The sequence below is a fragment of the Mus musculus genome, chromosome 18 (genome assembly GCF_000001635.26).
Source record: "Mus musculus strain C57BL/6J chromosome 18, GRCm38.p6 C57BL/6J".
Lineage (NCBI taxonomy): Eukaryota > Metazoa > Chordata > Mammalia > Rodentia > Muridae > Mus > Mus musculus.
The window spans coordinates 22,514,428-22,538,737 of record NC_000084.6 but is presented as its reverse complement, the minus strand read 5'-3'; the positions used below and the strand labels follow the sequence as shown (position 1 = coordinate 22,538,737).

Genomic DNA, 24,310 nt, shown 5'->3' with positions numbered 1-24,310 from the left:
AAAATTGGAAATAGATTAACCTCAAGAACCAGCTATACTTCTCTTGGGTATATAGGCAAAAGTTGGCCTAAACTAACACAAGGATATGTGTTCAACCATGCTGATTGCTGCTTCATTCATAATAGCCAGAAACTGAAAACAACTTAGATGTCCTTCAATAGAAAAAATGCATTAAAAAAGAACACACTGAAGTATGGCTCAGAGATGACATTATAACATTTGCAGACAAATGGATGGGATTAGAAAAAAAATCATCTCGTGTGAGGTAACCAAGACCCAGAAAGACAAATATGGCAAATTTCACTTATATGTGAACACTAGCTATTAATTCAATGATAAGCAAGCTACAATCTGTAGAACAACAGATGGTAATTATAGAGTAAGGGACTAGAAAAAATAGAGAGACATCTCATTAGGAAAGAAAAATTAAATAGATAATTATGGATATGGGAGCTTGGAATAGGAGGATCAAATCCCCAAGAGAGGAGAAGGGGTTTTAGGTGAGATGAGGGGAGAGACAACTAAGGGGAATTTAAAGGGTCATATAGAAAACGAATACAGTAGAAACTTTCTAAATTATGTGCATCTATGGAAGTGATCTAAATGACATTCTCACATAATAGGGAAGAGAAAGTTTTAAGTGGCCACCTCTTGTCACCAAAGGAAGTTTCTAGTACTAAGATTAGGTTACATCTAATTAAGTTGTTGTCCAAAGGGATCCCATTGAAATGCCCAAACACTCCTCCATTACTGGTGGGATTGCAAGCTGGTATAACCACTCTGGAAATCAGTCTGGCAGTTCCTCAGAAAATTGTACATAGTACTACCTGAGGATACAACTATACCACTCGTGGGCATATACCAAGAAGATGCTACAATGTGTAATAAGGACACATGCTCCACTATGTTCATCGCAGGCTTGTTTATAATAGCCAGAAGCTGGAAAGAACCCAGATGTCCCTCAACAGAGAAATGGATACAGAAAATTTGCACAATTGAGTACTATTCAGCCATTAAAAACAATGACTTCATAAAATTCGCAGGAAAGTGGATGGAACTTGAGAATATCATCCTGACTGAGGTGGCTCAGTCACAAAGGGACAAACACAGTATGTACTCACTGATAAGTGGATATTAGCCCATAAGTTTGAAATACCCAAGATTCAATTCACAGACCATATGAAGTCTAAGAAGAAGGAAGGTCAAAATGTGGATGTTTCAGTGCTTTCTAGAAGGGTGAACAAAATACACACAAGAGGAAATATGGAGACAAAGTGTGGAGCAAAGACTGAAGGAAAGGCCATCCAGAGACTGCCCCACCTGTGGATCCATCCCATATACAGCCACTAAACCTGGACACTATTGTGGATGCCTGGAAGTGCTTGTTGATAGAAGCCTGATATGGTTGTCCCCTGAGAAGCTTTGCCAGAGCCTGACAAATACAGAGGAGGATGCTAGTAGCCAACCACTGGACTGAGCTTGGGGGTCCTTGATGGAGGAGATGGAGAAGGGACTGAAGAAGCTGAGGAGGTTTACAGCCCCATGGAGGGAGCAATAGTGTCAAGAGGCCAGACACCCCGGAGGTCCCGGGGTCTGGACTACCAACCAAAGAATACACATGGAGTGATCCATGGCCCTGGCCACATATGTGTCAGAAGATGGCCTTATTGGATATCAGTGGGAGGAGAGGCCCTCGGGCCTGAGGGTGTTCAATGCCCCAATGTAGGGGAATGTCAAGGAAGGATGATAGGAGTGGGTGGGTTGGGGAGCACTCTCATGGGGGGTGGGGTGGGATAGAGAGTTTCTGAAGGGGAGACCTGGAAGAGGGAAAACATTTGAAATGTAAATAAAGAAAATATTCAAGAAAGTAAAAAAGAAGGAAATGTCCAAACAACCTAAGCTGTTAGCAAGACAATAGGTTGTTCTCTACAAACTAATGGCAAGGGACTATTGCTAGAGAGAGACATAACACACAACTTGCTGGAAATGAAGATGTGGAACGCGTGCCTAATAAAGCTTCCACCACTATGGTCTAGCATTTTTGGTACAGAAAGGTAGCAATAGTACTGCAAGCTACCGAAGAGAAACATAAACACCAACTCAGCCACAAAACCGTTGATCTACCACATATCCTGCCTGCAAGATATGCTAGCGTGCCTGACCTGCAGGGATAATCAGTGGGGACTCAGGGAAAGGGAGTGAGAGAGTGGGAGGGAAAAGAGACACGAAGAATGAAAGCAAGTCAATCATACTGATCAAGCTCTGAAAAACTTTATTCAGGAGTGGAAATATAAACATAAGCAAGAGGAGGCTTCAAGGGAGTGGGGGAAGGGCCAGGGGGATCTCTGAAGGTCAGGTGGGAATCTTCAGCTCCTGGGACCAATGGTCACAGTGTCCTCTTTACCCACAAACATTCTTACTGTTAATGACCACGAATATTCTCTCAGGATTGTTTATGTAAGCTAGAAATTTTCCACAATTCCATGGCTGAGGCCATGGCTCCTGGCACTAGGACAATAGTGGTAGAAAGCTTGTGGGGTCAACCAACCAGTATCCTGTTTGACTTAAGACACTCTTCACATAATAATAATAATTTAAAAAGTTCTTCACTAAATAAATAAATAAATAAATAAAATACTCTTCACAAGATGGAACCCATACCTGACACTGCTTGGGTGATCAACAACCTAAGACTAAGCCCTCTAAATCAATATAGCCCAGAGACCTAGTGCAGAACCAAACAATCCTGGTCTACAAAGAAAAAATCCACAGTGACAAAATGACTCCTCATGGCATTCTGTTATCCTTAAATCAGTGTCTGTTCAGCCACCATTGGAGAAGCTTTGTTAAGCAGCAGAAGGAAACAAATACAGACTAATAGTGAGACACTATGGAGAGAGAAAGAGTCATTGGGATACTCAGACCTTACAGGAACATTTTCATCAAATTCCTCTCCTGAGCACAGAAGAAGTAGAGAGAATGTAAGGGCCAGAGAGGAAAGAGCACACCATGAAAACAAGGCCCTCTAAGTCAGCATGAGCAAAGCTGATGTGAGCTCACAGCGAAAGAAGCAGCATGCAGAGGCCACACAGGTCAGCACCACGGCATCACTGTGTCTATTATGGCTTCCAGTTTGATGCTTATATGAGATTCTTGAATGGGCAAACAAGTGAGTCTCTGACTCCTGTGTCTTCTGTTGGTCTCCTTTTCTTCTGTTAGTCTGTCCTACCTCTGTGATTGTTTTTGTTTTATCTTATATTTTATTTTGTTATTTTTTTAAATGAATGAATGAATGCAAAAAAGAAAATCTAGTCAGTAGGAAAAAGTTTAATAACTCAACAGTCAAATATATCTCCTGGCAGAGAGAAAATCTGTTTTCTCCAATAGAGTAACACTGGGCATATCAATTACTTCTGGGCAGATCTCATATTCAGGAGCAACCAACATTTGACTAACATATAATCGATTCCACAGATCATGTGTGTGTGTGTTTATACTCTTTTATTTTGTCACAGTTCTTTAATTCTAATTTGCAGGTTTTTTTTTTCTTTTCTTGAACTGGGGGTTTGGTTGTATTGGTTTTAATGTTGAGTGGATAGGAAAGAGGAGAGGATCTGGAAGGGCTTGGGGGAAGGGAAGAATATGAAAATATATTTGAATATGATCAAAATACATATTTAAATTTTAAAATTGTTTTAAATAATAAAAAGTAAAAGAAAAAAAAGAAAAAGCCCTCACCAGCACAATGAGTGAGAACCTGGCTTGGAGCTCACAGGTTTTCCTCTGCCCTTGAACTTGCAAGGCCTTCTAACTTTGAGATTCTTTATGAGATATTGATATACTCAGTGTGTAAAAGAGTCAGAGCTAGCACTGTCTTTCCAAAGAGCATCCCGATGCTATTTTCTTGGAATTTCAAATGCAGTATCTTTTCCTAAATATTTTCTACTAATAGATAGTATCGACTAAACAGTGTTCATTAAAAGCATGGTTTTCAAAATCATACTATCTGCCATGTATTTAAAGGCTTTGTATCCTTGTCAACTTAATTTCTTTGTGTCTTTAGTTCATTCATTTAGAAATACTATGAATAGCAACAGCTTTCCCATAGGGCTGCTGCATTAATGTATCGATATCTACAGAGTGCTTAACCTGGCGACTGGATCACAGTCAGTGCCAGCTGCTGATACCCAGGCCTTTATGTACTTTTCTTCTTAATGTAAAGCATAAATTTCTGCGTAGTTGATCACATATCAGCCTAAAGATCAGGTTTCCACGATTTTATTTATAACATGATGAATATAGTTCGAAGGGGCATTAAAAGTATTTTCCTTTAAAAATTAAAAGTAAAATAAAATGGAGTTTGTTCTGTAGGAGTAATCTTGAGAAATTACTGTGTTTGTTAGTGTATGTAGATAAAACTTCAAAAAATTATACAAAGATAAATATCTATGGGTAGGGAATAAGATTTATTTATTTTTGAGACTGTATTTTAATTACAATATTTCTTCTCTCTCCTCTCCCCAAGCATTCTTATATACCCCCTTCTGCTTTCCTTCAAATTCATGGTCTCTCTCTTTCTTTTTTTCATACACTAAATTAATTTTTATTTATTATTCTATTTATTTACATTCCAAATGTTGTCCCCCTTTTTGGTCCCTCCTCCCCAAGTTTGTCACCCCATCCCTGCCTCTGAGTGAGTGCTCCCCCTCCACCCAACCTCTCCTACCTCACCCCACTAGCATCCCCCTTTCCCTGGGGCATCAAGTTTCTATAGGATTAGGTGCATCCCCTCCCACTGAGGCCAGACAAGACAGTCCTCTGCTACATATGTAGTGGGGGCCATGGACAAGGCCATGCATGCTCTTTGGTTGGTGGCTTAACCTCTGGGAGTTCTGAGGGGTCTGGGTTAACTGATACTGTTGTTCTTCCTATCGGGTTGCAATCCCCTTCAGCTTCTTCAGTTCTTTCTAAGTCTTCCATAGGGGTCCCCGGCCTCTTTTTTTTTTTTTTTAGGATTGTTATTGAATACATATGTATATTTGTATATGCATATACAACATAAATCCCTAATTATAACCTATTGTGTCCATTGGATGGTGTGTAAGTTTTCAGTCCTGGCCATTTACTTGGCCCCGAACAATGAACTGATGTGCTCTACCCTGGCCACTTCATCACCTGCTGCCAGTTTTACTCAGTTGCCTGTGAAACCAGATCCTTGATCCTTGATAAGTCCCAGTGCTTCTGAAGCAAAGCTTTTGTAAAGAAAAGTTTGCACAAAAACATCTTTCTTTTACCACAAAGTTAGAAAAAATAAAAAAAAAGAGGGATGATGAAGGAGAGGGACAGGCGATGGGGCTAGGTGGAAAGTGCAGAGAACCTGGAAGAAGAGGAGAACGGGCATCTCAGTGGCCCAGAATGTCAGTAAGTAGGTTAGATTTGCTGGCCAGTGAGCTTCCAGGGATCTCTCTCTGTCTCTGCAGCACTGGGATTCCAAGGGTACATTCCCATGCCTGACCTTTTAAAGGCATATGTTCTGGGAATCTGAGTTCTTCATACATCCAAGGCAAGAGTTTTACCAAATGAGCCAGCTCTCAGCCCCACCCTGTCTCCCTGGTGTTTGTCAGACATGCAATAATGTAAGAACTATTATGCAAATAGCACTCGAATGTTAAGATTTTTCAAAAAGTTTTAAAGTTTTTATTTTTAATGTTGAATGTTTCTTTTTCAAGTTACCAACTGATTTCCCATAGCCCTTTCTCCACAGAGAAATCTTTGAGATATATTTTATATAAAAATGTATAGCACTGAAAGCAAACACAAATATTTATGTTGAGTCTACACAGGAAGCAGTCTTTTAAAGGAAGAAAGGGTATGAAATACCATAGGGGCTCCCCTTAGTAGCTGCTTGGGGAACTATCCCAGGCCTTTCATTTATTTTAAGATTTGAAATGATAGGCAGATGTTCGCAATATTTGACACTCTGTCTAATTGGAAGCACACAATCATTGCAGGTTTCATGGGTTGGGTCCATTCAGAAGAAGTTCCTGTTTCCTCATTACTCAGGTAACCCCACTTTCTTAGGTCAGGAAGAATTGGATACCAGACACCAAAAAATTAAGCAAAATCTTAGTAGAGTCTTGGTCCTGCATGGATTTCCCTGCATTCCTTTATTAATGAGGAGTAGGAATTCTCAACACTGTGTTCCTCAAGTAAGAGTGTGTCTTGGAATCAGAGATGGATATTTGGGTCACAGATGGAATCTATTTTCAACTAAGAAGCTTGTGGTAAATTCAGAAAATAGGTGAACCATGTCACTTTTAAGTGTCCATGATGTTTTCTGAAAGTAGCCAGTATTCTTGTTCTTATGAGGAGTGCCCACTGTTCTATTTACAAAAAGCCCAAGGAGAAGTTTCAAAACATTCCATTATGGTTTAGGAAGTTTACTTTGAACCATGCAGACATGATTTCCTTCAGAAGTGAGGGCTGAGGAGTTGGCTCAGCAGATAAAGCTTAGTCTGAGAGCATGAGGCCCCAAGTCTAGTTCCTCAGGACTCGTATAATTGCTTGGGCATCCACTAGCACATGCACACATGTGTATACTTACATTCACATGACTCCACACATGCAAAAAAAAAACAGTACACAGACATACATATCATACACATATGTACTTCTCTCTCATATGTGTGCCTTTGTGTGTGAAAGACATCTGTGTTGTGAGATAGTAAATGGTAATTGTTACTTAAAATAATAGTATAGACATTGACTTTTCCATTAAAACATACAATGCACACAACATAAGGTGTCCTTACTGAGGAGTGTAGACACAGGGACAGCTTTGTCTACACAGATTCCCAGCCAATCGCACAGGTTTGTTATCTCAGAGACATCGATTTTTAAATTTATTTTTCGAGACGTCCTAGGATTAATGAATTCCTTCCAGGATTAATGGTTATGTTTCCCATCAGTTTTCCTTATGAACTGGTACCATGATGGGAGATCGCTCAATATAGCTACAAAACTTTATTTGAAGTAAAATGGCCAAATATTTAATTACACGAGAAACTTGGATACAAGTGTTTTGTGGAATTAACAGTCACTGCTCACCTTAAGTTTCTGCATTAGACATTTGCTGACCACAACTTTTCGTTTTTCTAATCCTTCTGAATAACTGTGTGTTTGGAAGTTGAGATCTAAGTAATTTAGGGCAAAAAGACTCTAATTACTTCTGTGGACTGAAAAACATCCACTACGTGTTCTATCCAATTGTTTTATATAGAAGAGAGCTCACAAATCATTGTAGCAAACACATACCTAGTGAGGGTGCATCTGTTTTATTAAAAAATGCATTTATATTTTGTGTGTACAACTGTTTAGCCTTCATGCGTGTTTGTGGATCACATGTGTGCAGTGCCTGTGGATGCCAGTGAGGGTGAGATTCCCTGGTTCTAACTTACACTTTGTTCTGATTATAATTGCTTGTTATCAACCTGGGTCCTCTGCAGAACAAAATTTTCTTAGACACTGAGCAATTTTTCTAACTCTGTGAGTATGCTTCTAGGAGTCTTAATTACCTTTGATTATAGTGATATAGGCACATTATAACTGAGGAACCACCAGACACAGATAAAGGCCATGATTTGACACAAATAATTGACATCCTAAGAAAGACTGTTACTAAAATCAGGCCCATTAATAATTAAAATAAGGGAATGTTTACACAAAACTGTGCATTCATATCCATCTTATGAGAATAAGTTAAATTATGTAAACATTCAAGTCATTTTAAATAAATATCAACCTAAGAAATAAGCAGTTCAATTTCTAAGGAAGTGTGTGTGTGTGTGCGTGTGTGTGTGTGTGTGTGTGTGTGTTTATGTGCCCTTGGAAACCAAAAGATGTGTTGGGTCTGCTGAAACTTGAGTTACAAGTGGTTGTGAGTCACGCAGTATGGGTGCTGAGAGGTGAAGAAAGGCCCTGTTCCCCTGCAAGAGCATAGAGGACTCTGAACAGTTGAGTTGTCTCTCCAGCCCCATAGTTTGTTTAATTTGATATAGTGGATTTTGAACTAGATTAGGTCTGTAGAGCACTGCAACAGAAGCACTTACAAAGGGCCATGATTGTAAGTAAAATGAATTATGTTAACTGGCTTAACAGTTGCTGAAAATAATGAAGTGCAATTTAGACCCGAGCTCCAAAAGCAAGCATCCTCTTTCGCCCTCTGGTGGTGAAACACAACGATTTCTACGTGCATAATTTCCCTTGCACTCAGACTGAACAGCAAATTACATTTAATGGTTTCTGATTCATTTGACCAGAAAGATACACATATTTTCCTACCTTGATAAACATGACTGGGGTAGTTTTGTTCTAATTGTTCATAGCACTGGATACAAATAACTACAGCTCCAATCTTTCAGCTCGGATACAATATTCAGCAGAACAATTCTTTTAAGATTGCTTTCATTTTGTAATGTAAGTTAATTCTGGCAGGAACCATCTATTTACATGAATGCTTCTGATGTAAGAAATTAAGATGCTCGTGACAAGGGCCAAATATTGCTGTAGACTGTATGCTCAGCAGACACCATCAATTGCTGATTTTCCTGTTAACAATGGTTACAATCATATGTTCACAGTTCCTCATACCAAGAATAAGTAGATAATTCAACACTATATGCATGTTTTCCCAAATAACATTCACAAATGAAAACGACAAGTATTTCGTGTTTTCATTTCTTTATTTTCTCCAGAATATTTTGATACTGAAACCAAATTCTTACTTGGAGAAAGGGAGAAACATAGAAACATAGAGACGGACGTTCCATTTCACTTACATCATCATGAGCAGTCACTTTTGTAGGCAACACTTTTTATTCTTTATAGAAAAGAAGAAATAAAAAAAACAAACAGCACCATTAAAGAATGCATGATCCCTGAATTCTAAACCAAACACTGCCTAAAACTTTCTTTTGAAATGCTTGTTGCAGCCAGTCACATTTAGTCAGGTATCAAAGCAAGCATACCGCTATTCTGTTGTAGCAGTCTCATGGATCAACTGCACCTCCTCCTGAGGGTTTTACACACCTTTCTGAGTTTTTCCTGTGGGAATAATATATTCTTTGGTAGAGGACTGAAGGAGGGTTTCACTTTTCTCTATGCTGATAGGAAATGTCTGTGTACAATCAGGGCCTTGGCCCCCAGTCTGTGTGTGCCCTGTGTGGTGTGCTCTGGTCGACTTCACATTTTGCTGTCATGCTGGAGGAGTAAATTCCGCCTTTGAAAAAAAAAAGGCATTACACGGCTAATGTCAAACAGATGTAAACATGTAGAATACTGACCCAAAGAAGGAACAATACACACGAACACGTTTTAAAAAATAAATGGTACTGAAAACATAAATGAGATCGGATTTCTGCAAAGCAAGGAGGGAATACAGCAGAGCCAGGAAGTGAGAGGAACCAGGCAAAGCACTTTGCTGGAACATTCGTGAACAGTATAAACACAACAGATTCTCTCTACAGTCTAGATTATTTTGTAACTATAAAATATAGTTCAAAGCTAAATACTGTATGCTATTTAAAAAAAGCAGCTCCTTTAAATTATAGTAGAAATGCCGTTTGCTTGCCTAACTGTGACAAACATGAGAGCAGGAGGCAACACAATTCTTACAGTGACATTTTGGCTATATAGGCCCCTGACAGTTGATGAGTTCTGTTCCAGGACTCTTCACATTGTTCTCGGGGAACACAGATGGACTGGAGTCTGAGCTGTGTGTGTTCGGTGGGGTAGGTGTCCCCAGGCAGCTATTAGGACGCTGAGCTTCTACACCAGACTAGGACCATACAGGGCTAAGCTTGGCTTCAGCATCACAGCCCACCTGGAGAAGCAGGGAGACTGGCCACAGCAAATCCCTCTTTTGAAATTGTGCGAGTGTTTGTAAAGGAAACAGGCTTGCAGCATTGTGTACTTTAAAAAACAACATTTCTGACTACATTATAAAGCACCACAGGTACCAGGCGATTTCTGTATGCTTATTTTGAACTGAGTAGGAATATCCAGGAACCAGAAGTAAGCTATGCCTCTGTAGCTCACCTCGGAAAGAGACATCGCTATGAAGTCTTTCTAGGAACCTGGCTCAGCCTCATAGGTTTTCAAGTTTGTTAGGCCTTCACATGGAAATATTCTACATAACTGTGGTGCTCTAGTCACTGGATTTTGCAATCTTACTTTGGGGAAGGATAAATATTTTCATTTTGAAAATGAATTTTGCATCAGAATGCTTTTTATTAACATGCCCATTAACTAGCTAAATGTTCTATATACCTCAGGCATATGCATATCCCATGGAGGGGAATAGAGCACGGCAGTTTCCCTCTCCCCTGCTCCAAAAGTGCTATTTTGAGAAATACATCCTTTGTGATTAAAAATAAATACATGTTACATGTGCAAGTTCTGTTCCTGATAGGGGACTAATAATGTCCAATGATCAAGAAACTGCACATATGAAGTTTGCACATTACATCACCATAATCGCATAGTCAATAACATTGTCAAGTTGCACACACGGAGAAACATGTAGAATGAGGAAGCTGAGAAGCTGCTCGTTTAGTTCAGATATGCTGGCTTTCATATAAAGGTGAAATGCATACCTACAAAATACCTAGCCGACATTTTGCTTCTGAATTTCATTATTATATTCACCCAAAGATAATGACTCAGGAAAATAAGCTATAAGAGAACATCGAGAATTTGAATTGGGGCAGATAAGAGGAGGCTGTAGAAAAATTATGATCTTTGGACCTGGGTGACAGAATCCATGCACTATCAACATTTGAATTTCCAAACTTACTATGTGAAAAATCCAAACATACAGAAGGACACTTTTCTTTATTCCCAGGAAGCAATTGGCAGGCAGTACTCAACAAAGGTGCAACTGACAGTGAGCTCAGTATCCCTTCAGCCTCAACTGTTCCTCTCATACAGAGTGCAAAGGCTTCGTAGACTTGGGTTTCTTTAATAGGTGTCAGGTACTGAAGTTGTAGTTCAGAATCTGCTGGTGTAGACAGTATCTGACGCTGGAATAGCAGCGATTAAATAGGAAGGGGTTGGCATGCAAGTGTCATTGTGTATTGGGGTGCCCAGCTGTGAGGCTAAGAGCACAGTCTTCAAAATTAAGATGATATCATACCCAAGCAGACCATAAGGGCATCACTGATAAGCACAGCATGCATATACACCCTGGCAAGGCAGGCAGCTCACCATCCCGGCCTTAAGACTGTGGTCCTGGGGTGTAGCTGGCTAAGCCCACCACTGGCTTTCTCCATTGTCAATTCTGTTAGCTTTATTTAATATGGAAAGGCAGCAACAGGACCAGAGGCCCGGATCAGCTGTAGGCAGGCCTTTCTTTGCTTTGTTGTCTTAAGATAAAGGATCTTTCACGTTCAGTGATTTGTTAAAACAATGTCTTTGTCACCTAAAGAAATTTGGCAACATCACAATAATAAATTTAGAAGGGGGAAAAAACCCACCATAGTTGTTTATGATTTTTAAACGTGACTTTTGTTTCTTTCAGGAATGTATTTTCTACTCATTCTGGTTAACTTTTAAGATGCATTTTCAAGGAATGTCAAAAAAGTTTACATTGAAAAGGTGATCCCACGTGAAAATATCTTTCACTCTTACCCTGGTCATGTAATTTTCTTCCACTCTGAATTCTTTTAATTCTATAGGCACAACCAATAGGCTAATGGCACTGTGTTTTGTGCTCTGAAACTGGAGTTAAATGGGTGCACTTCTCCTTCCTTTCATCTTCCAGTGAGCCTGTGCTTTTGAGCTTGCTCTTGGGAACCAAGCCTCTCCTCAAGCACAGCTGTCTCTGGACTGCAAGGAGTCAGCATATGGGAGGAGCTTAAATCCTCAGCTTTTACTGGATGAACTTCAGAGGGAACTGTGAGAGATGCAATATCCCCTTTCCAGTCCCACTCTCTTAGGTATGAGGCATGAAACAGCAACACATGCAGGAGGGAGCACTTTTTTTTTTTTTTAATAAGAGTTATTTCAGAGTCAAAGACAACTGTATAGATTGTGAATCAAGAGAGACTAAATGGTTCTGAAAAAGGTCACCATTCATACTGCCTTCTGCAGTCACTGTCATATATGACACCTGTGAAAAGAGGTGGCCAGTCTCTGGAAAGGCCAGGGCACCCTGGCATGACTGAGGGCTACATCCACTCCACGTGTACCCAATTTCTATGTGGTATTTGGAACAGAGTGAGTAGAATGGCTAATATTCTATCTCATCAGCTCACAATAATGCATGCACAGCATTTTATTGTTTGCTTTTAATATTAGGTAGGGCACAGATTTTCAGATTTGCTCTGAAAACCCACATGTGGAACACCACAACACTTGGCCCATGACGATCAGTCAAAGGATCTTACATTATTGACTATCCAAGGGCTACTGTCAGACTACCTATCGCACGAAGCCCAGTTGTCAATTCAGATGCAATATATATTCAATCACAATTTGTGGGCAAAATCCAAAGCCAACTTAGGGTTTCTGCCAGTCTCTGAGAAAGAGTAAGAAGGGAGGAAAGAGAGCTAGGACAGTAGACTCCACAGACACATCCTTCGTGCACCTTCTGTGATTAGAGGCACCAGAAGGAATCACATTTTTAAAGCAGGCTCCCATTCCTATTATGACTTGAACCAGTGGGTAAGGGAAGGCTCCCCCCTCCCCCAAATCACTGCAGAATTGCTTGCTGTGATATCAAAACTATGGAAGGACACATGGCTAGGTCACATCATGCTTATCATAGTTTTTCAACAGCTGTATATCTGTTGATTAGACAACTCATGATGCGCTAACTATCTAGGCCTGAGTTGAAAGAAAAAAAATGACAAAATGAAAAAAAGAGGCAGTGACCTGTATACACAGAAACACACCAAGCTGTGAATCGTGACTGAACAGGCAAAAGCCATTCATCCCCGTGCTTTGCATCAACCCCTGTATGAGAAACGTAAGAAAATAATCACCTAGAAAAACCCAAGATGATTTACTTTTCAATGAAAATATGTTGGCATGGAAGCCAATGCTCTAATTGACTCCTTGCTAATTTTGTTAGACTTTTTCATGTTAAAATTTGGGCTGCAGGGTGGGGGCACTGAATCCTTCACCCAGCTCTTATCGGACAACCAGGCAAGCTACACAAAGTTTGGATGGACCTATGCAGTCATCGTGGCAGAAGGCCCCACAGCCTTTGCACACAATCATGGCTTTGAGCCGGCAAGAACATTTCAGCTCTAACTCATCTGCGTTGCTGTTGTCTGCAAAGTTCTGAACTGGCATCTGAGTGTTTTGACCTGTCAGACCCGTGCTGGTGGCGGGGTTGGAGCCACTTCCCAGAATCCCAATGGACTTTTCAATGGCAGATGCTGCCCTTTTGAAATTTGTGCTCCCAAAGTGTATCGTCGGGTAACTTCCACAGAGCGGTTGTTGCTGGGGTACTGGTAGTTTTTGAGCAGCTAATTGGGTAAAAGGCTTTTGGGGCTCAGAGAGCAAGTAGGAAGAAAAATCTGCATTTTTTAATGCAAATGCCTTCAGCTGCTCTTTCACTTCGTTCTGGTCATAGGGAACCTGCTTCATGCCCAGTTCACAGCTGCTGCTTAAACTTTCCTCAAAAGAAAGAGGTTCTGATTTGATATTGCTACATATGCCCGTGGACTGGGGCCAACTAAGTCGCTTAGTGGTTTCCATGTTAACTGGTGGTTGCTTTTGATCGGATGGGACTTCTACAGTGGGAAGAGGTGGAGGTAGTGGAGGGGGTGGAGGGGGTGGCGGGGGCAAGGCCAAGGGTGGAGGGGGTGGTGGTGGAGGGGGTGGTGGAGGTGGCAGTGGAGCATGGACCACTGCTTTGCTTGGCATTGTGTGTGTGGTGCCTCCTCCATCCTCGCCTTCTTTTATAGGCATGTTGGGGGACAACATATTGGCTAGTCTTAGCTGGTGAGGTGCTGTGGGAAGATTCACATCTCCCAATGCTTTTTGTTCAAGATGCCTATTGAAGGCAAATGCATTACAGCCCACTGGGGTCTTGGGAGAGTTCTGTAACAGAGCAGGAGTGGGAAGGGGTCCCCTGGCAGCCATGGGCATTTGGTAGAACTGCTGTCTATGTGAGGTACCAGTGTCAGCGTGGAAGCCTTCATTTTTGTTCACATGGAACAGGCTCGGCTGGAAGCTACATGCAGGCAACAGCCGCTTTTGTTGTTTGACCTCAGGGCTGGGCATGATCCTGTTGGCCATGGAGGGCTTATTAAGCCGTTCCTGCTTAAATGGCTGGTTGTGTCCTAGCTGACTCATGCTGGGACTGATGACGCAGGGTACCGCTTTGACATCGGGCTCCATCACCATCTTCCCTGGTTCACATTTAACTTGAGCATGGTCTCCCACTGTCCTGGCTGCTCTCTTTTTGGGATGGTTTTCTCGCTTTCTCATTTGGACTGGTGCTAGAGTCCCTGCCAAATAGCCCTTCCCGTCTGGATTAGGAGAGCTGGATGGCATTTCAACCATGTTTCTTTCCAGCCCTGTCTTACCCACTGAGGTAGTTTGAAGGGGCAGAGGGAGTCTGTTGATTTCAAGTTTGGCTCCCAATCTTGGCTGTGGCAACACCTTCTCCAGAGGCAGGTTGCCCTGCAGTAGCTGTGTCACCAGTGGGTTATTAGCTTCCACGGAAGACAGGCGGCAGCTTGAGCTGCTTGCACTTGGAATTCTTTTCAGGGTGTCTGGAGCCAAGGAAATAGCCTCTTCCACAGGGCTTGTGGTGGAAGGCTTCATGGTCTGTGTTGGTTGCACACTGGCACTGCTTGTCACCTCTGTGACTGGAGGAGGACGCTCGGGACCAGGAAAGTCCTCAGTGTCCATTCTAAAGCCCTTGTCTACTTCATGAGGTTCAGGCTTCACAGGAAGACTGACATTCGTGATGAGATTCCTAGGGTGGAGATCTGACACGTGTGCATAGCTGACATGCTCTGTCTTCACAGCCTTCAGGCCAGTCTGCTCTGGATGTTCTTTCTGTTTACTTGAGCTTGAATGACTAACCACAGGCGGTGCTGTGTTTCTCATTGGGTCTTCACTCCAGCAAATGCGGTTTCCTGGGTTATACTGATTGCTACAGGCTGTGTCTGTTTCTTTCTTGAAAGTACTTGAGTTTCGTGCTTGCTCAGCAAAGCCATGAGTAGGTACGGTCACTTCATTTAGTTTATCTGGAAGAGTAAGGGGCAATTCTCGGAGACTGGTGCAAGTGGCCTGCAGTGTCTTACAGTCCTGTTTGGCCGTAGGAGCAGCAATGAAAACAGAACCATGGTCAAGCCCTTCACTTGTGGCCTGCTCAGGTCTACTGATGACAGACACCTGAGGACATGCCACGGGCTGGATGGATACGTCTGTCCTCACCGACCTAGTCTGGGAATCCAAACTTGAGTCTCCACTTTCAATGGAGACAGTCAGAGACAAATTGGAGGTCAGCGTTGTGCTGTGGTCCACTATGACTTTACAGGGAATTGATCTGTTTATGGTTGCTGGGACAAAGCCCCCTGCTGGCTGCTGAGGTTTCTCAGAATTGTCTGTTCTGTTTAGAGGCCCTGAATTGTTGTCCAAGTTCTCCCCACTTAATTTGGGAGGACAGTTGTAAGAGTTTGCAGTGAGCATGTTTCCTGCAAACATTGCGATGGGCGAGCGTGGAACCAGTGAATCAGTGACAGCCACTGAATCACCACAGCTGAGGGCTGTTCTCATGGTGGCACCTATGGACACGGCGGCCTGCTCTTCACTCCCAGGCATGGCTATCTTCTCAGAAACAAATCTGTTATTAATCCCTGTGGGGGGAATCAAGACAGAGCTAGTGCAGAGATGGTTTGGCAAATTACTTGCAATGGTGGGAGCTGGCACAGAAGTGTACTGATTAGATATTACGTTAGCAGCCTTGCTGCTGGGTACAAGCAGGGCCTTCCCATCCATGGAGTTTGACTGTCCAGTACCTTCTGGAGCAGCTGGTATAGGAGTCCTGTTGATACATTTTGGTACAAGGGCTATGCATGGAGCATCAGATCCCTGGATGGATTTCAACATGCTTATATTACAAGCAGAAATTGTACTGTTTGCACTGTCAACAGACATGAGGACAGAAGATTTGTCAACAGGACTCACAAAGGGATGCTCTTTAATTGCTCCTGACATAGCAGTGCTGCAGACAGACATCGGGATGGGGTTGATGGGACTTTTATTATGAAGTATGGGTACACTGCTATTTTCTGAAGAGGTAGATGAAACAATTTTCTCAGTTAAATGTGACACAGGTATGTTGTCATCAGAACTATGCACAGACAAGTCAGTGGCAGTTTCTGGAATCTGAGGTGGGTTCAGAGGCTGCTGTAGTACAGTGGTGATCTCCCGGATGTGTGTGGGCTTGCTGCTAGGAGATCTGCAGTTTGGATTGATGATGATGACTCCTGTAGAGCCTTCCATTTTTGTCTCAGGGGTAGGAGAGGCTTCCATATTGAGAGAGTCTTCCTTCGTGCTGACAGAAGGTAACCGGGTCTCCTTGGAGGTCTGGAAGAGGTGGGCTCTGGACTGATGTTTTGCAAAGAGCTTAGCTTTGGTCTGCTCCTTGATGTGGGCTAGGGTTCTTGCCTTCCCACCTTCTCCTGGGCTTCCCATGGCTCCTGAGACAATGCTCGCTGCAGCTGCAACTGCAGCAGCTGCAGCAGCCTCACGCTGGGCCCGGGCTTGTTGAGCACGGGCCTTGATGTCTGCAAGGGTCCTGGCTCCCGTGTTCCTCCCACTGCTGACTGATGTACTAGTGGATGCCCTGGACTCTGCTTTGGAGACTGGCTGGCTCTTAATGATAAAAGGTGGCCCAATTTTAGAAAGCTGTATCTGAAAGAGGAAAGAATAAAAAGATATTAGCATACAACCAGTGAGGAGGGTGATGGATCATAGTAACTTAAGGGGAGGATGAGAACTATGGGTAGAATTCAGTCGGTTCAGAGCTTGTCTAACATGCATGAAGTCCTGGGTTATATCTCTGTAGTCGTAATACTAACAGGAAATAAATGCAGGCAATTCTCTATGATCTTGGATCCAATCTGGCCTACAAAACTAGTTTCAGGCTACACAATGAGAACTGATCTCATCTTAGGCTATCTACTAAGCTTGAAGCAGGTTGGAACTCCATGACAACATCTGCCTTAATTAAAAAGTGGTTAGTGGGATGGGAGTATGCTGCATTCAGTTATAATGTGGATTGAAATATGTCCCAATGCCTGCATGTACATTTAGGACATAAAAAAAATGTGCAGTGTGAATGTGACAATGAAGTTTTTCACCTATGAAGGCATCAACCAATAATTTCATTTAGCAAAATATGAAGACTATTTGTACTGGCTGGTTTTGCTTGTCAACTTGACACAGCTGGAGTTATCACAGAGAAAGGAGCTTCAGTTGAGGAAATGCTTCCATGAGATCCAACTGTAAGGCATTTTCTCAATTAGTGATCAAGGGGGAAAGGCCCCTTGTGGGTGGTGCCATCTCTGGGTTGGTAGTCTTGCTTCTATAAGAGAGCAGGTTGAGCAAGCCAGGGGAAGCAAGCCAGTAAGGAACATCCCTCCATGGCCTCTGCATCAGCTTCTGCTTCCTGACCTGCTTGAGTTCCAGTCCTGAGTTCCTTGGTGATGAACAGCAGTATGGAAGTGTAAGCCGAATAAACCCTTTCCTCCCCAACTTGCTTCTTGGTCATGATGTTTGTGCAGGACTAGAAACCCTGTCTAAGACACTACTCTTAAATACACATATGAATAAAGGCAAACCTCATGCTTCTTAGGATGAGATTAGCTTATGGTGGAGCACTCTTGCAATCAGGAGGCCAGTGAGAATCTGAGGTTAGCCTGGGCTACACAGTGAGTTCTGGGTCAGCATGGGCAACACAGAAAGACCATGTTCTAAAAATAGATGATAAATAGATACATAGATGATACATATATAGATAGATGATAGGTGTGTTTTATATATAATATCTATCTCTCTATATAAATACATATATAAATCTATCTATCTATCTATCTATCTATCTATCTATCTATCTATCTATCTATCTATCTGTCTATCTCTATTCTGTGTGTGTATAAATACAGAATAGAGATAGACAGATAGATAGATGATACATATATAGATAGATAATAGATAGATGGATTATATATATATATATGCATACACACAGAGAGAATAGATGATAGATAGATAGATAGATAGATAGTCGGAAAGACTTATAGATACTTACTTTTAAAATTATCTTCCCTGTTAGAGAAAGACAAACCAACTGAGACTTTTACTCCCAGTTTAATCTTCCTTCATTTAATCCAAACCAAACAGTTCTGGCCAAGAAGCATGGAAACCACAGTTCTCCTCCTGGCTTTGTGGAGGATCACTGTGTGCCTCAGTGGCTCTGTGATCAGAGGGTGGTATGGTTTTGATGGATTCTCATAAACATTTGGCATGTTGCCTAATGTGTGCAATAAGAATACTATTACTGTTCAGAAAGTCAGTTATTTCTGGTCAGCAGCTTCATGTAGATAGAGGATGCTGTACTTAAGCTGTGTATTACCCTGATATTTTAATAAAAGCAGGGATAGGTGACTTGACTACTTTTGCATTTCAAAACAAATGAGTTGGGTGATTTTTTTTAACACTGATCATCTACAGAGACATTGTATCTGTCCCAGTCCAGTCTATAATGCTTACCTAGTCATGCTATTTAATAAGACAAAAAGTCAATATAGGTCAATAGCTCAAAAAGTCATCATCTCATGTGGGAGGCACAAGAGCTAGTGTGCAGCTTCCATGGTAAGGCTGTGATAAACCAGTCACTAAGAACATCCTCAGAGTCACAGTTTAGGGGCTGGCAGGGCTCTGGTTTCTGTCCTCATTTCAAACTTGGAAGTTACCTGACCAGGGGTTTGACAATCATATAGTGGCAGAGAGTCTGTAAATACCTAATTTGGCTATTCAGAGGTATATGCTCTGTGTCCTTACCCTCCCCATTTAGAACAAGACTGTACCAGAATATTTATATATTTATCCAAAACATATATGTATATTGGCATTATAATTCCTGGATGGCTACAGAATCTTCCCACCTGGGATGAGTTTTCTGGGCTTTTAGATAACTTCTCATCTCTTTGAGCAATTTTTTGTTCTTATGTAAAAACTGCTTATAAATCATGTCCTCCAGTCCATACCCAAGAATCACCTATCTTTCAGAGGGATTACATTTTTATGTCTAATATTTCCCTTAGTCTAAATAATTAAAATAATAAAATTCTATCTAAGTCTGCTTAACCAAGATATTCAAGGCAAAAACTAAGGGTATAAATTGCTTTCTGACTTCCTGAAAACACATATCTATCACATACATATCTACCGGACCTACTAATATGTATGTAACTAATATGTAACTAATATGCATGTAACTAAAGTGCACAGCAGCCTGAACATCAGCTTTGGATTAGAAAAATAATGCTGGCATCGCTAACAAGATGTAAAAAGGATATTTATGCTTTTCTTTCTATATTTATAAATTAGACAGCAGAGTGACTTATTAATTGGTGTTTGTAACAGACCTTTAGATGATTAGTATCTTATTTATAGGCACTGCTTTATTAAGAAAAATAACTAAAACCACACTCTTAAAACTCAGCCTTGTAAAGATCCTGAATCACCTATAAAATTGGGTATAACAGAGCAAAATCTTTTTAAAAAAAGCTGTACTTTTAAAAAGCTTAAGATGATTTTTAATTCTACAGTGACCTATGAAGAGGAAATTATCCATTGTATAAACATAAACTGAACTAGACAATGGACACAAATAAATGACATAGCATAGCAAAATTTGTAATCAGAGATTTCTTTTGAAACAACCTTAATTTTCATTTTTCTTACCTACCTACAACTTATTTAACATATATATCTTCTTAAAAGATACACTGATCCAGGATAAAATCTAGGTATCTACAGAGGATTATCTGTCCAAAAAGCTTTATAATCTGGTGACATCTGAGGCCTCTTTAATATCTTGGAAACAAAATCTTTGATTTATTGATACATCTACTGTATTCTCTCTCCATTCATAATGAAAATTTTTTTAAGTTTGCTTAAGAAATATTCACAGGTGCCCATAAGTCATAGTCTTTATCTGTGGCAGTGGACGGTCAGTGTTTGCTGGGTCTTTATCTCTCAGTGCCAGCTCTGCTCCCGACTCATACCTGTAAAACTTCATCTTTTACAGCTTCCCAAGTTCCTCGTCCATATCATGATATCCACAAATTTCCTGACCTCTCCATGTTGTATAGGGTCCACCAGGCCCCACCCTTCTCTACATTGTTCCTAAATCCTGCTTTTAAACAGATGGATAATTCAGATCGTCTTTCATGGACTCATTGTATAGCTTATTAAGATTTTAAAAAATATGTATGTATGTATGTATGTATGTGTGCTGCAATGTGCTTGCAAGTACCATGAACAACAAAAAGCTACAGAGCCTCTGAAACTCTAGTTAAAGGTGCTGTTGAGCCACCTGATATGGATGCTAGAACTGAATATGGGTTGTCTGCAAGAGTGGTAAGTTTTCTTAACCATTGATCCATCTCTGAAGTCTCCTCTATGCAGTTTTTTAAAGACAATTTAATGTTAGAGTGAATATAAGTAGATTAGATTACAGTTTGCTATGTGAAGCCCTAAAAGAGAAGCACCTTTTTTTGAAATTAAGTTTCTAAATAAGGGGATATATATATATATATATATATATATATATAATTATTATATATATATAATTTTTCCTGTTTTAAAATTTAAAATACCATACCTTTAGAGGGGGAACCCTGGGCTCCTCCCGTGGTGGCTGCTCTTTCTCAGGAGGACTGCTGGATGCTAGGCTGCGGGCTGACTGATCATCTTCTATCCTAGCTCTTTTTTCTTTACATATTCCAAAGCTGTGTTCCACGGTTTTCCTTTTTGATATCTCTGACTCTCTATTGTCATTTCTTATCCCATCGGGGGACTTGGAGGGCTCTGATACTTTGGAAGTATGTGAGGTCTCCAATCGATTTAGTGTACTGCTCTGTTTATGAATTTTGTTTCTTGAGCCTTCTAGAAATGTAGCCTTATCTACTGATGGTGCATATTGCTTGTCCTGTAGTTTAGCTGGAGGAAGCTCGATTCCCTTGGTCTCCGTTTCCTCAGAAAAGACAGGGACTTCCAATGGTGCAGACAACCCTTTCTTTTCAGGTCTTTGCAGAACACTATGGTTTTTAACTTTTGTCATCTCTGAGGAAGGAAGTTCTGGGATGGAAGAGGCATAGAGCTTTTCCATTTCAACATGAGCGTTACAAGGCTCCTGACTCAGAGTCTGACTATGCAATCCTTCAGGTGGAAGTGCTTCAGGCACCATGGCAGAACTCATGTTGATGGGTTCTGGAATGGTGGACAAAGGCTTTGGGTGGGAGACAAGGCTCTCTCCCAGGGGCTTGGTGGGGATGGAAGGTTCCTCTTTCTGTGGAGAGTTAGCTTCTTCAGATCCTGAAGGTGACTTTCTCTGTTGATGCACCATTCTTTCATTCACGGAAGAATTAGAAATTGGAGAAGTCTCTGCAGGAATTGGCAAACTGGATACAAAAGGTGTCTCAGAGGTCAGAGGCATGGAAGACTCTGAGGAAGTTTCTGATGTCGGTGGTAAATCAGACATTGGAGATGCTTCAGATGTTAGAGGTAAGTTGGATACTGGTGATGCCTCAGACGTCAGAGGCAAGTTGGACATAAGAGATGCTTCTGAGATTTCAGGTGAGGTGGCCAGTGGAGATACTTCTGACACGAGAGATGCATGAAGGCTCTCACCAGTGGGGTTTCTCTGGTTGTACTTATCTGTATTCTCAGTGCTGGATACCTCAGAACAGAATGTTGTTTCCAGAGAGGCTGGAGTGCATGACTCTTCAGATGTGGACTGTGTTTCCCCGCCTGGGGATGGAAGGCTGGCACATGCTCCCTCTGGACTTTCAGAGGAGAAAGAAGTCTCAGAGATGCAAGCGTTTTCTGAGAGCTGTTCTTCGGGGTCACTCTGCAGCTCCATATCTACAGCAATCCCCTCATTTGGAAGTTGGCTTTCTAGAGAAGATGGCCCTTCTCTCAGGGCCATGGCACTGGTTTCTATGGTGGTTTCTTGCTCCTTCTGTTCCACATCCAGGATATGGGTGACAGATGAAGGGCAGGGAAGAAGAGAGTCACAGATTTCTAGTTGGTCAATAACAACTGACATTTCTTCCTGTGGACATTCTAATTTCTCCACTATCTTCACTTCGATGTGAGGTAAAGTGTGTAAAATATCATTCATTACAACACAGGACTCCAAGCTATCTTCAGGGGCTGCTACCTGGGGTTCCTCACAAGGGGTGGCAGGACTTTCCGACTCCTCAGAAAACGCAGGAATTGTCTTAAGATGTTCATCTTGGCATTCGTAGATACTCGTCTCTACCTCCTCTGCCACTTCCTCCTGAATCACAGATTCCTCCGGGATAAATATGTCTTCTGTTTCTGATTCTGTCATTACATCCTTCACCGGGACCTCTAACATAGGGCAAACGGTAGTGCAGAAGTCAGGCTCCAAGGAAGCTGAACTTTTCAGGATTTTTGGTTGCTGTTCTTCTAATGCATTCTGAGCAGAAGGACCAGGAATGCCAGAGTCCCCATGTGAGGAACTCCCTTCAGCTCCTTCATGGTTTGGTCCAGAAGTAAGCTTAATAGATTCTTCTCTGGACATGCCCGATCTGAGGAAGAAGTAGAGACATCATTGTATAGTCATGAAATAAAAGGCTCAGATTGGATCTCTTACAAGTTCAGTATTCAATAAAAGTAAATGTATCAATTTAATCATACAACCACTAAGCCATGTGATTAATTTATGTTAAGTAGTTCTTCATATAGCCTTAGTGCTACCATTATGCCTAAAAGAAGCTATAGCTAGTTAAGAAAGGCAATTTTTGTTTTATAAGTAAGGAGTTATGGATCTTACCAAGTATTAGTAAAGGGAATTTAAATGCTACAAATAACAATGAATCAGAGAATATGGTTAGAAAAATCAAAGAATAAACAAAACCCATGTTTTTTAAAATCAAGCAAAAATATGTCTTTGTAATATAAAAATTATGGAGACTTTAAAGCATACAATGGAAATAATTAAATAAATGGGAGTTTAGATAAATATATCAAATTTTAAAATTGAAATGATGTTCAAAGAATGGGAATATTAGAAACAATCTAAGAAATGCACTTAATCTTTATCTTACTATCTGTCTAATTAAATATGAAGATAAAACAATTTGCATTATTAAAGTTATTCTACCAGACGATACTGGTGTCAATCAAATGTATGTGCATGCTTTACTATGAGGATGTTCCATATAGGATAACAGAGGATATTTGCAAGATTATTTTTCCTAATGTTAAATGCCCAAGCAAGGCTAAGTAGACACAGGGAAATATGCAGTGAGTTACTGTTTTCTTCATATTACACTGCAGTAGCAGCCGTAGATAGCAGAGAAAAACATCATAAATTAAGCCAAATTAGGATGCAGGCAAGGAAAAGGTTTGGATAGCAATATTCTAAGGAAACCTCAGAGCAATGAAAAGACAAATGGTGTCAGCACCTGAGAGGGGGTCTGGTGCTCTGGTGGATCTCCCAAAAGGTGGGGAGTCTAAGTAACATAGGAATAGCAAAGTAGTAGAAGCTGCTACTGTTGTGTGTCAGCTCTCCAATACGAATTAATAAAGATCAAAGGACAAGTTACATGATGTCATGAAGTTAAAAAAAAAACAAAAAACAAGAAACAAAACAACAAAAAAACCCATCTAGCGTTGGTCTACAGCACTGGTTCTCAGTCACCCTTATGCTATGACCCTTTAATACAGTTTCTCATGCTGTGGTGATCCCCAACCATAAAATCATTTTCATTGCTACTTCATAACTGTAATTTCTCTACTGTTATGAATCATAATGTAAATATTTGATACATAGGATATCTGCTATTTGACCGCCCTATAACTCCATCAAAGGAGTTATGACCTACAAGTTGAGACTCACCAGACTACATCAAGAAAAGTCTCTAGGATATGATCTTGTGTTTCAGAGTGTGATAAGGGTTGTAGAAAGTTGTTACTTGTGGTATGGTAGTTGTCATCTTCAGTGACAATGCCTCTCTATCTAATGTGC

The 24,310-nt window shown here is 41.0% G+C and overlaps 1 protein-coding gene across 13 annotated transcripts in view; it reads right to left on the bottom strand.

The window, feature by feature from the left end:
• Positions 1-8,510: 8,510 nt before the first annotated feature.
• Positions 8,511-24,310, bottom strand: part of Asxl3 (additional sex combs like 3, transcriptional regulator) — a 186,151-nt gene continuing 170,351 nt past the window's right edge. For 11 of the 13 annotated variants that reach the window (XM_006525740.2, XM_030250369.1, XM_006525742.4 and 8 more), the window contains 2 exons: positions 20,915-22,868; positions 13,189-16,935 (listed from right to left, as the gene is read on the bottom strand). In XM_006525740.2, coding sequence (XP_006525803.1) covers positions 13,189-16,935; positions 20,915-22,868 — 5,701 coding nt within the window. Of the gene's footprint in view, positions 16,936-20,914; positions 22,869-24,310 lie in introns of all 13 variants that reach the window. The other 2 variants (NM_001167777.1, XM_006525739.3) reach the window with 2 other exon arrangements.